This window comes from Triturus cristatus, chromosome 2_1, assembly GCF_964204655.1.
Source record: "Triturus cristatus chromosome 2_1, aTriCri1.1, whole genome shotgun sequence".
NCBI lineage: Eukaryota > Metazoa > Chordata > Amphibia > Caudata > Salamandridae > Triturus > Triturus cristatus.
In genome coordinates, this window is record NC_140581.1 from 1,066,054 (window position 1) to 1,080,333 (window position 14,280).

The 14,280-nt window shown below is 52.5% G+C and overlaps 1 protein-coding gene across 2 annotated transcripts in view; it reads right to left on the bottom strand.

The window, feature by feature from the left end:
* Nucleotides 1-14,280, bottom strand: part of LOC146863575 (uncharacterized) — a 306,105-nt gene that overhangs the window by 234,894 nt on the left and 56,931 nt on the right. For both annotated transcript variants that reach the window (XM_085627352.1, XM_085627345.1), the window contains exon 2: nt 11,177-12,049. In XM_085627352.1, coding sequence (XP_085483478.1) covers nt 11,177-11,813 — 637 coding nt within the window. In that variant the 5' untranslated portion in view covers nt 11,814-12,049. The remainder of the gene's footprint in view (nt 1-11,176; nt 12,050-14,280) is intronic.

A 14,280-nucleotide genomic window follows, 5' to 3' on the forward strand; every position in this document is an offset into this window, starting at 1 on the left:
TCTATTTTGAAAGTTTTAAAATTCCACAACTCCGGTAGTATGTATGATATAAAGTTCATTTTGGTGTCTGTATTTATATAAAATTACTCTACTTTTATAAATTGGTGTCGGATTTCTTTAGAGTTGTCTCAATTACTTATGAACCATTGTGGTTCTGTAAAATGCTTAACACATGTTCCTCCAGTAATGCCTGACCGCTCTTTGCCACACCACCAGGACAGAGCTAAGGATTATTCCTGGTTGAATCCAAGGATCATCTACGCTGTATTTTGAGAATGTTACATGGTAAGGCCTCCAGCCACACCACAAAATATTCCACCTTGCAATATCTGGTCAAAACCATACAGGACTTTGGTGGCACAGCTTCCCAAAGCCATCTAGGGGATTTACGTCTCAACAAGTCTTCAGTGTCAGACACTCACAAAAGCACTGTGACAATGCTTAATTTGAAAAATACTAAGTGCCGGTGCCCAACGTTTTCTTAGAAGACCATGGCCTGAGCTGCCGAATGTTGGGTTGCCAAATACCAAGGCTGCTTACTCTTGATTCTACCTCATGCCTCTTTCATCCATCACCATATGCCCCCTTCTTTATCTTACACATGCAGGTGCCTTTTCAACCCTTCTGTCTTTTGTGCTGTTTTCCATCTTTCTCTTCCTCTTACTTTCCCCCTTTTCTACCTTTCTCTCTCTTGTTCTGGGTCAAAATCTGCTGATGAAAGATAAGACGCCGGTCCTTACGAATGAGTGCCATTGGGTCCCAGCTGCAACCGCCGGCTCAAATTAAGCACAGCCCGCAGCTCCCTCAAAGTCTGCTTTACAAGTCACCTTCTCCTACTGGTGCATAACTACAAGCGACTCATACCATCACCTGATTCTCGATGGTACATGCTTGAAGCCCCAGACCAGCCATCGTGAAGCCTAGATGGAAAGGAACAAGGATGTAGAATGTTGTTACACCTGGAGAGGTGGGGCGGGGGGTTGTCTCATGCCTCTCTTGAAAGAGTCCTTGTGTCTAGAGCAGGAGCTGGAGTTGGTGTGCCTGTGGTAGGCTTCAGGTTACCCGCTGGTTAAGAGCTGCAGCGTGTGGGGTCTAGGAATCTGGGCTGAGAAGTATGAAGAAGCAGCATGGGACACAGAGAACTGGAGAACCAGACATGCCAGATGGATCAAGGAAGGACGGTAAATATTTGTTTCCCTTCTTGCGCCTGTCCCACAAAGACACGCTCACTTGTTTTAGAAGGTGGGCAAGTTCAGTCTTGTATCCCTCCTAACCATTTTCTGGCTATATCATGTTCAGCCTAACTCATACACAAGGAAGATCTGGCCTGAGAAGGATGGATTGCAAAGCTTTCAAACCATCTATTTTCCATTGTGTTCACCCCACCTTAGAGGCCTTTTGTCTGTGACTTTTGATCTATTTCTGCTGCTGTCTGCTCATTGCTTCTCCTGCTGGAAGAGTAGATGCTTCCACTACTCTGTCTCTGGGTAGTGTTGGTGTCTTGCTTTTCAGCTCCTGCAAAGCTCTTCACCTTCGATCAAAAACTATTCTTGTCAAGAAGAATTTGTAGCGCTTTGTGGCTTTCTTCCATGACAGGGCCCTACTACAGAGACATGCAACACCTATCACATGTATCTCAAGTTCAGCGTGGCATCGCTGCCAGTGGGATGAATTGCCCTTTGCCAAGGTAGAAGAGAGCGAAGACCTTCAATGCGACCAGACCTTCCCATGTATGTAACATGCTACGTTCACAACAGGTCTACCTCTGTCTAACCATCATCACCCAGACGCCCGCATGTCTCGATGTGCATCCTCCTTCTGTCTCATACACGGTTACTCCAACCATGCACAGCGTTTCTGGGACAAGGATTTGTTCAAAATAAAATCAGTTTTGAAGACAACAATCCTTCATAACGTCCATCTACTCTCCATACAATCCTTCTCACGAAGTTAATCTACTCCTCATGCAATCCTGCTCATGAAGTAAATCTACTCGCCATACAATCCTTCATAACGTCCATCTACTCTCCATATAATCCTTCATAAATGAAATACTGTGTTATGATTCACAGACAAAATCAACTAAGCTGATCACTGGAAGCAATGTTTGCACCAGGCTCTACGTGGAATCAGTACCAAGCATGTGTAAATGACCCACAAGAGGGCCAGGTTAGGCAAAGTGTTACAGGTCTGGACAAGTTGGCCTCGCTGGACAGCACTATGAAGGGAGCAGAAAAGGCTAGTGCTTTGGCTTGGCCCAGAGTGATGCGCCCCAGTTTGTGGCCTTGGTACAAGTTCAGCAGGGCCAGCATCCTGGCGCGAGCAGTCCCATGGCCTCCTGCAAGGTACCCTTGATGTGGGCACGACTCCCTCTTGGGAGGGGCGGTCACCTATGGGTTTATTACAATATCTCGGTTGCCCGCAGCCATCGTCACCACAGGTCTAGCACCTTCACAAGTGTGATCTGGGCTCTCAGATTGTTTTTGCCTAATCTGGGTAAAATGGACATTAGTGTTCTCCCATCTCCAAAAATGGGCATAAGACTCCGAGTGCAGCTCGTTTACTAGGTACCACGGCACACTCTATGCTTTGAGAAGAGTGTCAGGATTATGAACTGGTGGTTCTCTCTGGTAGAAGTCAGTGTAGCACCTGTAACTTCTACTGCCCAGCCTGAGCATGACAGTGCTCTGAAGGGCTGGTGGTACGTATGGATGTGGCATTTCTAAAGCAGAAACCTGGCTCACAGGGTCTGGTCACAGTAACCTCACGTCGATGACCGATCAGGACAAGAGCAGAGGGCCGCGCGTTCCAGGCACTGGCACCTGCCCTTTGGAAATCCATCCCTCTGGCTGCCCGTAGTACGCAAGACGTGGCTATTCTCCAGCCACTAGCTCCCTTGTCCTTTCCAGTTCTGCTTGATATAGTGCTGGGACGCCCTGTTGCTGGGGCAGCCATGCGCCTTATAAATCCGTATAACATAACATAACATGAAAGATGGCTCCAAGGGTGGCACACTGAGGAAACAAACATTTCAACGGAGAAAGACAATGAGCCAAAATGAACTAGAGGCTTCACCGAGAGGAAGCAGTGTAGATGGACTCCTAAGTTTTTTTGTGGTTTCAGACCTCCCTACACTTTCCTTCTTTCACGTGGTCCCAGCCGTGCAGGAGCAAAGCCACAAACACTTTCACGCATCAGTTGTCACTTGTACGTCAAAGGTTTCATTTGGGACGTGCGTTTTACAGAACAGGAACCATTCAGGGCACTGTAAACAGATATGTATGGTCCCTATATTAACCTACGACTCACCTCTTCACTGAGAGTTGGGAAGGGCATTTACTTACTTCCACCTCCATGTAGGCTGCAGTTTGGACTGGAGCATCAGTACACCCCCCTTTTGCCGGAGCATTAGTACACCCCCCCAGGTGCCGGAGCATCAGTTGACCCCCCTGGTGCCCGAGCATCAGTACACCCTCCTGGTGACCGAGCATCAGTACACCCCCCTGGTGACCGAGCATTAGTTCACCCCCTCTCTCCCCTTTGTACCAGATGAACAGCTTACCTGCAGCGGGGGGCTCATCAGTGAGGCCTGGTGCCGGACCGTCAATACATCCCACCCTCCCTGGTGCCGGAGCATCAGTACACTCCCCAGGTGCCGGACTGTCAGTACACCCCCTGGGTGCCAGAGTATCAGTACACCCCATTGGTGCCAGAGCATCAGTGCATCCCCACCCCCGGTGCCGGAGCATCAGTGCACCCCCCTGGACCCAGAGCATCAGTACACCCCACCAGGTGCCGGAGCATCAGTACACCCCCTCTGTTGCTGGACCATCAGTACACACCCCTGGCGCCGGAGCTTCAGTACATCCTCCTGGTACAGGAGCATCAGTACACACCCCTGGTGCTGGAGCATCAGTAACCTCCCTGGTGCTGGAGCATCAGTACACACCACCTGGTGCTGGAGCATCAGTACACCCCACCTGGTGCAGGAGCATCAATACACACCCCTGGTGCTGGAGCATCGGTAACCCCACCTGGTGCAGGAGCATCAATACACACCCCTGGTGCTGGAGCATCGGTAACCCCCCTGGTGCTGGAGCATCAGTAACCCCCCTGGTGACAGAGCATCAGTACACCCCACCTGGTGCTGGAGCATCAGTACACCCCACCTGGTGCTGGAGCATCAGTTCACCCCCCTGGTGACAGAGCATCAGTACACCCCACCTGGTGCCTGAGCATCAGTACACCCCCCTGGTGCCCGAGCATCAGTACACCCCCCTGGTGCCCAAGCATCAGTACACCCCCCTGGTGCCAGAGCATTAGTACACCCCCCCAGGTGCCGGAGCATCAGTTCACCCCCTCTCTCCCCTTTGTACCGGATAGACAGCTTACCTGCAGAGGGGGGCTCGTCAGGGAGGCCTGGTGCTGGACAGTCAATACATCCCACCCTCCCTGGTGCCGGAGCATCAGTACACTCCCCAGGTGCCGGACTGTCAGTACCCCCCTGGGTGCCAGAGTATCAGTACACCCACCTGGACCCAGAGCATCAGTACACCACACCTGGTGCCGGAGCATCAGTACACCCCCCCTGTTGCTGGACCATCAGTACACACCCCTGGTGCCGGAGCATCAGTACACCCCACCTGGTGCTGGAGCATCAGTACATCCCCCTGGTGCTGGAGCATCAGTACATCATCCTGGTGCTGGAGCATCAGTACATCATCTTAGTGCTGGAGCATCAGTACACCCCCCTGGTGCTGGAGCATCAGTACACCCACCTGGTGCTGGAGCATCAGTAACCTCCCTGGTGACGGAGCATCAGTACACCCCACCTGGTGCTTGAGCATCAGTACATCCCCCTGGTGCTGGAGCATCAGTACATCCCCCTGGTGCCGGAGCATAAGTACATCCCACTGGTGCCGGAGCATCAGTAACCCCCCTGGTGCTGGAGCATCAGTACATCCCCTTGGTGCTGGAGCTTCAGTACATCCCCTGGTGCTGGAGCATCAGTACACCCCCTGGTGCCGGAGCATCAGTACATCCCACTGGTGCCGGAGCATCAATAACCCCCCGCCCCCTGGTGCTGGAGCATCAGTAACCGCCCCTGGTGCTGGAGCATCAGTAACCCCCCTGATGCTGGAGCATCAGTACACCCCTCCTGGTGACGGAGCATCAGTACACCCCACCTGGTGCTGGAGCATCAGTAACCCCCCCTGGTCCTGGAGCACCAGTAATCCGGTGCTGGAGCACCAGTAATCCCCCTGGTCTTGGAGCACCAGTAATCCCCCTGGTCCTGGAGCACCAGTAATCCACCTGGTGCTGGAGCACCAGTAATCCCCCTGGTCCTGAAGCACCAGTAATCCCTCTGGTGCTGGAGCATCAGTACATCCCACTGGTGCCGGAGCATCAGTACACCCCCCTGGTGCTGGAGCATTAGTACATCCCCCTGGTGCTGGAGCATCAGTAACTCCCTTGGTGCTGGAGCATCAGTAACCTCCCTGGTGCTGGAGCATCAGTACATCCCACTGGTGCCGGAGCATCAGTACATCCCATTGGTGCCGGAGCATCAGTACACCCCCCTAGTGCCGAAGCATCAGTACACCCCCCTGGTGCTGGAGCATCAGTACATCCCACTGGTGCCGGAGCATCAGTACACCCCCCTAGTGCCGAAGCATCAGTACACCCCCCTGGTGCTGGAGCATCAGTACACCCCCCTGGTGCTGGAGCATCAGTACACCCCCTGGTGCTGGAGCATCAGTGTTAGACCTGGCACCTTGGCGTGAGTCTCCCTTCCACTTTTTGCTGATGTGCCTCATTGTGTTTTGTTGGTGTTAGCTGCTCAGAGCACTGTGACACTGCTGATCAGTGCCACAGTGCAAGTGCTCCCTTTTAAAAATGTATACATTGATTGGTGTCCATGATTGAGTCATTTGGTTTACTGTCAGCCCCTAGTAAAGTGCACCAGGAGTGCCAGGGCTTGTAAATACAAATACCGCTGGTGGGCCTGCAGCACTGGTTGTGCCACCCACAGAAGCGGCCTAGTAAAATATGTCTAGGGTCTGCCACTGCAGAACCTGCGCGCCGTCTGGTACTGTCGCGCTGACTGCGCAAGTGCCCCCACTTGCCAGTCCCTAAACCTTCCCTTAACTACATATTAGTCACCCCTCTGGTAGGCCCAAGGGCAGGGTGCATTGTAGGCATAAGGTAGGACATGCCCTGATGTGTGTGGCATGTCTTAATAGTGAATTACAGCCATTTTCGTTTTTCACTATTGAAGGCTACCTGCTCTCCATAGGCCAGAATGGGCTGCTGGAGTCACTACACGCTGTGACCCCAGTGGACTCATAGAGCATGGTAGAAAGTCATGTTTAGTATGCCTGGACTCAGAATAATAAAATACTTCTTTTAGTAAAGTTTATTTTAATATCCTGTGTTTGTAAATACTACTTTTAGAAAGTTAGTATTTACTGATCTGGCCATTCAGTCCGCCTCTGCGCTGTGTGTGTGTGTGTTCTGCCTAGCAACAGTAAGGAGCAGGGCTGGGGAATTCCAGGAGACAGGCTGGCTGCCAGGTGGTGGGTAGAGAGATTACACCAGGATGGGTGGGAGGAGTACACCTTGACTCTTGAATAGACCTGTGCTCTGCCAGCACAAAGCCGGCGCCGCCCCCTGTGGAGCGGCTGATGTCTCTGCCCTGCTGCTGAAAGGGAAGCGCAGAGTCACCACAACAAAGTGCTCCAAAAACTGGACTGAGCCAGGCCCAGGCCCCCTGGCGCTAAAGAACAAAAGAATTGGTGTATAAAAGTAGGAGCCTGGCTCCTAAGAAATTAGATCCTGTTTGCGCCAAGAAGAAACTCTGCCTGAAGGAGAAGGACCTGGAGAAGCTGAAGGAGGAATACTGTCTCTCTGCCTGAGAGACTGGCCTGCAGTGGGTGCCTGTCTGCTGGAAGGAGAAGGAAAGCCTGAAGAAAAAGACTTTAATTCAACTTGTGCTTTTACAAACAATCTCCAAGGGCTTGCGTGTGAACTTGCCCCCTGACCTGCGCCCCAGGAACAGTGGGCGCTACCACCCTGAAAGAAGAGGAGAAGTGCCGTGGGTAATTCCGCAAGCTGACCCCTGGGAACCTGAGCACCCCCTGACCTCACTGAGCAACGTGACTTCTGCTGCTGGCGTGGCTGCAAACAAAGTAAAGGCCTGACAGCCCGAGCACCGTGAACAGCTGCCCCCTCGAGCCGTAGCTCGCAAAGTAAGGAGGAGAGTCCTGCGTCTGAGCGCCGAGCCCCTGTGACCCCGCCGGGTTGTGCAGGCTCTTGTGAGGACCTGAAGCGTGCCCTGGTTCGCCGTAGGAAGCTGACAGCGCGCTGCGCTGGGAAATCACCCCTGAGGCTGCCCTTCTGCTTCTGACCCCCCTTTGCGGCGACCTGCATCCTGCCCGAGCGCCCCCCGAAGCTCCGCCGTCCCCTGGACACCAGCGCGACGTGGGACACCCCGGGACTGGACCGCGAGGCCGCCACGAACCTTCCCGTGAAACTAAGAAAGGTACTGTGTCCCTTCGCGCTAAAACGTACGGCCCGCACTGCCCGTTGTACGAGCCGTACCTGCCTTAAAAGTATTGTGGGCTGGTGCGTACTTGTTCGACCCGTACTGCCTGGGGCCGTAGTTCGAGACGTACTGCCTGTGAACCGAAGTTGCACGGAAAACTACTGCCTTTAAAGTGCCCCGTGTTCGCACCGTACTGACGTCTGGAGGGCGCTGGGTTCGCACCATACTGTTCGCCCCGTATTGCCTGCTGAGGACGCGGGGTTCCGCTGGAGCACCAGTAATCCCCCTGGTCCTGGAGCACCAGTAATCCCCCTGGTGCTGGAGCATCAGTACATCCCACTGGTGCCGGAGCATCAGTACACCCCCCTAGTGCCGAAGCATCAGTACACTCCCCTGGTGCTGGAGCATCAGTACATCCCCCTGGTGCTGGAGCATCAGTAACTCCCTTGGTGCTGGAGCATCAGTAACCTCCCTGGTGCTGGAGCATCAGTACATCCCACTGGTGCCGGAGCATCAGTACATCCCATTGGTGCCGGAGCATCAGTACACCCCCCTAGTGCCGAAGCATCAGTACACCCCCCTGGTGCTGGAGCATCAGTACATCCCACTGGTGCCGGAGCATCAGTACACCCCCCTAGTGCCGAAGCATCAGTACACCCCCCTGGTGCTGGAGCATCAGTACACCCCCCTGGTGCTGGAGCATCAGTACACCCCCTGGTGCTGGAGCATCAGTAACTCCCTTGGTGCTGGAGCATCAGTACATCTCACAGGTGCCGGAGCATCAGTACACTCCCCTGGTGCTGGAGCATCAGTAACTCCCTTGGTGCTGGAGCATCAGTACACCCCACCTGGTGCTGGAGCATCAGTACATCCCCCTGGTGCTGGAGCATCAGTACATCCCCCTGGTGCTGGAGCATCAGTACACCCCACCTGGTGACGGAGCATCAGTACACCCCACCTGGTGCTTGAGCATCAGTACACCCCCCTGGTGCTGGAGCATCAGTACATCCCACTGGTGCCGGAGCATCAGTACACCCCCCTGGTGCTGGAGCATCAGTACACACCCTGGTGCTGGAGCATCAGTAACTCCCTTGGTGCTGGAGCATCAGTACACCCCCTGGTGCTGGAGCATCAGTACATCTCACAGGTGCCGGAGCATCAGTACACCCCCCTGGTGCTGGAGCATCAGTACACCCCCCTGGTGCTGGAGCATCAGTAACTCCCTTGGTGCTGGAGCATCAGTACACCCCACCTGGTGCTGGAGCATCAGTACATCCCCCTGGTGCTGGAGCATCAGTAACCCACCTGGTGCTGGAGCATCAGTACACCCCACCTGGTGACGGAGCATCAGTACACCCCACCTGGTGCTTGAGCATCAGTACACCCCCTGGTGCCAGAGCATCAGTACATCCCACTGGTGCCGGAGCATCAGCAACCCCCCCCCTGTTGCTGGAGCATCAGTACACCCCCCTGGTGACAGAGCATAAGTAACTCCCCTGATGCTGTAGCATCAGTACATCCCACTGGTGCCGGAGCATCAGTACACCCCCCCTCGTGTCAGAGCATCAGTACACCCCCCTGGTGCCAAAGCATCAGTACACCTAGTGCTGGAGCATCAGTACATCCCATTGGTGCCGGAGCATCAGTACATCCCCCTGGTCCTGGAGCACCAGTAATCCCCCTGGTGCCGGAGCATCAGTACACCCCCCTGGTGCTGGAGCATCAGTAACCCACCTGGTGCTGTAGCATCAGTACATCCCACTGGTACCGGAGCATCAGTACACCCCCCTGGTGCCGGAGCATCAGTACACCTCCCTGGTGCTGGAGCATTAGTACCCCCCCCCCTGGTGCTAAGAGCATCAGTAACCCCCATGGTGCTAGAGCATCAGTACACCCCCCCTGGGGCCAGAGCAACAGTACACCCCCCCTGGGGCCAGAGCATCAGTACACCCCCCCTGGTGCCAAAGCATCAGTACACCTAGTGCTGGAGCATCAGTACACCCCCCTGGTGCCGGAGCATCAGTTCATCCTCCCTGGTGCCAGAGCATCAGTACATCCCCCCCTTTGTACCCGACAGTTTACCTGCGGGGAGGCGTGTCTCTGAGACCTGGTGCCGGAGCAACAGTACATCCTCCTGGTGCAGAACATCAGTACACCCCCCTGGTGCCAGAGCATCAGTACACCCCCCTTAGTGCGAGAGCATCAGTACATCCCCCTGGTGCCAGAGCATCAGTCACCCCCCTGGTGCCAGAGCATCAGTAGACCTGGTGCCAGAGCATCAGTACACCTAGTGCCAGAGCATCAATACACCCCCCGGTGCCAGAGCATTAGTACATCCCCATGGTGCAAGAGCATCAGTACATCTCCCTGGTGCCAGAGCATCAGTACATCCCCCTGATGCCGGAGCATCAGTACATCCCCCTGGTGCCAGAGCATCAGTCACCCCCCTGGTGCCAGAGCATCAGTACACCTGGTGCCAGAGCATCAGTACACCTAGTGCCAGAGCATCAATACACCCCCCGGTGCCAGAGCATTAGTACATCCCCATGGTGCAAGAGCATCAGTACATCTCCCTGGTGCCAGAGCATCAGTGCATCTCCCTGGTGCCAGACCATCAGTACATCTCCCTGATGCCGGAGCATTAGTACTTCTCCCTGGTGCAAGAGCATCGGTACATCCCCCTGGGGCATCTGTACACCCCCCTCCCTTTTGTACTGGCTGGGGGCGTGTCTCTGAGGCCTGGTACCAAATCATAGGTACCCCCCGACCCAGGTGCCGGATCATCAGTACCCCCCACCCCCAGGTGCCGAAGCATCAGTAGCCTCCATTCCTGGTGCTGGAGCATCAGTACGCCCCCATGGTACCGAAGCATCAGTAAATGCCCCTGGTGCCAGAGCGTTAGTTCCCCCCTAATGGTGCCAGAGCATCAGTACACCTCCATGGTGCCGGAGCATCAGTCCACCTCCATGGTGCCGGAGCATCAGTACACCCCCCCTTGTGCCGGAGTATCAGTACACCCCCCTTTGTACCTGGTAGACAGTTTACCTGCAGGGTGGTGCGTGTCTGTGAGGCCTGGTGCCAGAGCATCATTACACCCCCTCCCCCCAGTGATGGAGCATCAGTACATCCTTCCTGGTGCCGGAGCATCGGTACACCTCCTTTGAACCTGGTAGACAACTTATCTGCAAGGGGGTTAGTGTCTGTGAGGCCTGGTGTAAGAGCATCAGTACATCCCCCTGGTACAGGAGCATCAGTACATCCCCCTGGTGCCGGAGTATCAGTACAGCCCCCCCTTGTGCCCGAGCATTAGTTCACCCCCCTGGTGCTGGAGCATCTGTACATACCCCTGGTGCCGGAGTATCTGTACAGCCCCCCTGGTGGCAGAGCATCAGTACACCCCTCCCCCCCCCCACCCACGGTATTGGATCATCAGTACATCCCCCTGGTGCCGGAGTATCAGTACAACTCCCCTTTATACCTGGTAGACAGCTTATATGTGGGGGGCGTGTCAGTGAGGCCTGTTGCAGGAGCATCAGTACATCCCCACAGTGCCAGACCATCAGTACACCCCCCTGCTGCCCCCTTGGTGCCGGAGCATCAGTACACCTCCTTTGAACTTGCTAGACAGCTTACCTGCTGTGGTGTGCTTGTTTGTGAGGCCTGGTGCCGGAGGATCACAGGTGGTGTCTGCAGACCTCTCATCTTCTCCCGCCAAGAAGCCTACGATTAACTGCACAGCGAGGTCCAGAGACTGCACCTGGTGACGATCCAACCACTCTCCTGCCAGCGGTGGCAACACACTGATGAATTGCTCCACCACAATCAGCTCCACAATCTCTGCAGCGCTGCGAAGCTCGGGCTTCAGCCACCTCCGGCCCAGGTCTCGCAGCTCGCAGGCCATTCTTTGTGGCTCGGAGGTGAAAGCAAGGTTACGGAACTTCTTCCGGTAGCTTTCTTCACTCAGGTCCAGGTGGTCCAATAAGGAGTCCTTCAGTTGGTCGTAGTCCTCCGTAGTGTAATGCGGCAAGGCTTGGTAAATGACCAGTGCCTCTCCGGACAGCATGGTGGCAAGCCGAGACGCCCACTGCTGTCTGGGCCACATGGCCTTCTCTGCCACACACTCAAACCTCCGCAGGAAGACTTCTGGGTCATCGCCAGGGTTCATCTTCACAAGCTCCATGCTGTTGGCTGGATGCTGGGGGAACATCAACTGCAGATTGGACTCTCGTGGGTGGTTCTGAATCTGCACTTGTTTAGAAGACTGCACCATGATCACAGGAATAGGTTTCAGACAGTGATTAATCAATACCTTTGTAGATTTCTGTTGACATCACGCTTACAATGGACTGGGGACACATATGGCACAAGGGCCAATGACCAGTTCCTTTTCCTCTTCAGAAGCACCAAGCTGCTGGCCACAGTTGTGACTGCACAGATGGTGTCTGTTGCACATCACATCTGTGTAGATCCAGGAGATGGCTTCACCTTGATGAGCAGCAGTGGACTCTGAAACAAGAAGCAGAGCATGAAGAGGTGTCAGTGGAAGCTCAGGTCATATCTTGATAGGATTCCAAAATAATTTATCGCTCATTATTTAACTTAAGCCTAGAATACCAAATAGTGAACAGCAGATGCTAATTATACTGTAGTTACGGCATCACTCAGTACTATAGAGAAGACGGTTCTGGCTGATGCACTTCGTAACAGCACTTACTCATCACACCCCAAGCGAGCAAGTTGCAATAAGGGGGTACGCTAAAGCCGTTGACCGACACAAGGTGATCGCAAAAGTGCACTGTCCCATTCTAACGTTGCATACGAGAGACAGTTCTTCTTCCAAAACAAAGTTATTTCTCAACACTCCATATTTTGGTGAGTGAGATTTCCAAAATCCAACTCAAATAATTGAAAGAACAGGCATGTATCACAAAGATTGTTCAACGCCTGTTTCCGGTCTTGAAAAATTCAGTTGTTTCTTCATCATGGCAAGATTAGGTCTGTTTTCATTGCAATATAAATCATACATTACATTACATGCAATTGAAGTAATATTGCTGTTATTTTCCACAGTGGATATATTTAAGGATAAGTTTCAGATTAAGGTGGACTCACTTTCGAATGTTTTGAATGTGAAATAATTTGGTTACTTTCCAATATAACTCGGGTTATCTCAGGTATGAAAGCTCATAGCCCCTGATTAGCTGGAACTTTGTTCACTTATGAAGTGTGGTTTTATTTTTATCAAATGGAGTTTGGAAATCTCAATAATATACAAAAGGAGTGATAAGACACAGCAGATCTCTGTGATAAATGTTAGTTATTTGATTCGTTTGAATTGGATTTTGGAAATTTAGCTAAAAAAAAAAAAGTTGAGAAATAATTGTTTGCTTTTGAACAACCAATGTTGACTTCAACCAGTCTCTGTTACCAAAGTTAATTGCATCGAAGTATCATCACTTGAAGCTTGGGCAAACATGAGCAAATATTAAAAGCAGAAATCGAACACACCTCCAAGTGGACTGAACCACCTTCGAGAAGGTAAAACCAGACACAGCTCCGCTTGAGACCATTACAAACACAGTAATGACCATTTCAAGACATACTGCTCAGCAGTACATTAGTACTCAAGGATATGTCAAACCTTAATTACTAGAAGAGTCAAGTCCCTGGTATTTTATGACAACAGCACCCCCGAAACCAGAAGTCAAAGTAATCCATTCAGCGCTTAACAAGTGTTTGGTAGCCGCAGATCCTTAGAGATTGCCAGTATGCAGAGTTTATTAAAAATGTTGTTGTTCTAGTTAAACCCCAAACTAGTTATTAGAACTGGACCAAACTACGTCTCCTATATAATCATCAGGAAGATAAGAGCAGCACATTCAGAGCCTGTTGGACGCAGAAGTGGCTTGAGGCCTTGAACAACGGCTTCATCTGCCATGCAGTAGACAGACAGATGCAGGTAGCACAACTACTGGTTAATATTATACAATCTCCAATTGAACTACTTCAAACACCTGGTGAAACATTCGCGGCAGTGAATCCAAAGCTCAGATACAGTCTGTGAATTGTCTTTCAATCACGAATCAGGATGGTGGGCTCCCAGCTTTAAACAGTCAAACCCTCTCCTGACCCCTCAGTGCTCGAGTGGCAGGATGAAATGTGTCTAACCCGTCTTTGTTTCTGCTGATCCCTCTGATGGCTTAAGATGTACCTTTGAGCAGGAAAGGGGCTGGCAGTGTCACACACAACCTTGATGGCACAAGGTGGGAAGAAAGAGGTGCACACTCACCGCTAAATGTATGTGTAAGTATGCGTCTAGACAAAAAACAACAAAAGAGTGCACAACGAGTTTAAAAAGGAAAAGGGAGTCACTCTTGTGAGTAAAAAGAACCCTCACTCACCAACCTGGTTGGTGACATGCTTCATCATTGGGTTCCCACCAGAGAGGCCGAATTCCTCCCTGGTGTGCTACTACACCTGGTTACAGCGGAGCTGGGTGTTTTCAGGTGGGTTGATGTAGGTAGTGATTTAAACCCAAACCAACTTTATTCGTGGTTAACCAAGCGCTAATAAAAAAGTACTTGGACATAAAGACTAGAATTAGTGGTTTAGTCCAAGGTGCAAGTGAAATAAAATCATGGTCAACATGTTTCTGCCTTTAGATTTGCCCATTTGGCAAGGCTTTCATCAGGACCAACTGGTGAAAAGTAGAAGAACACCTCGGCGGTATGCACTCT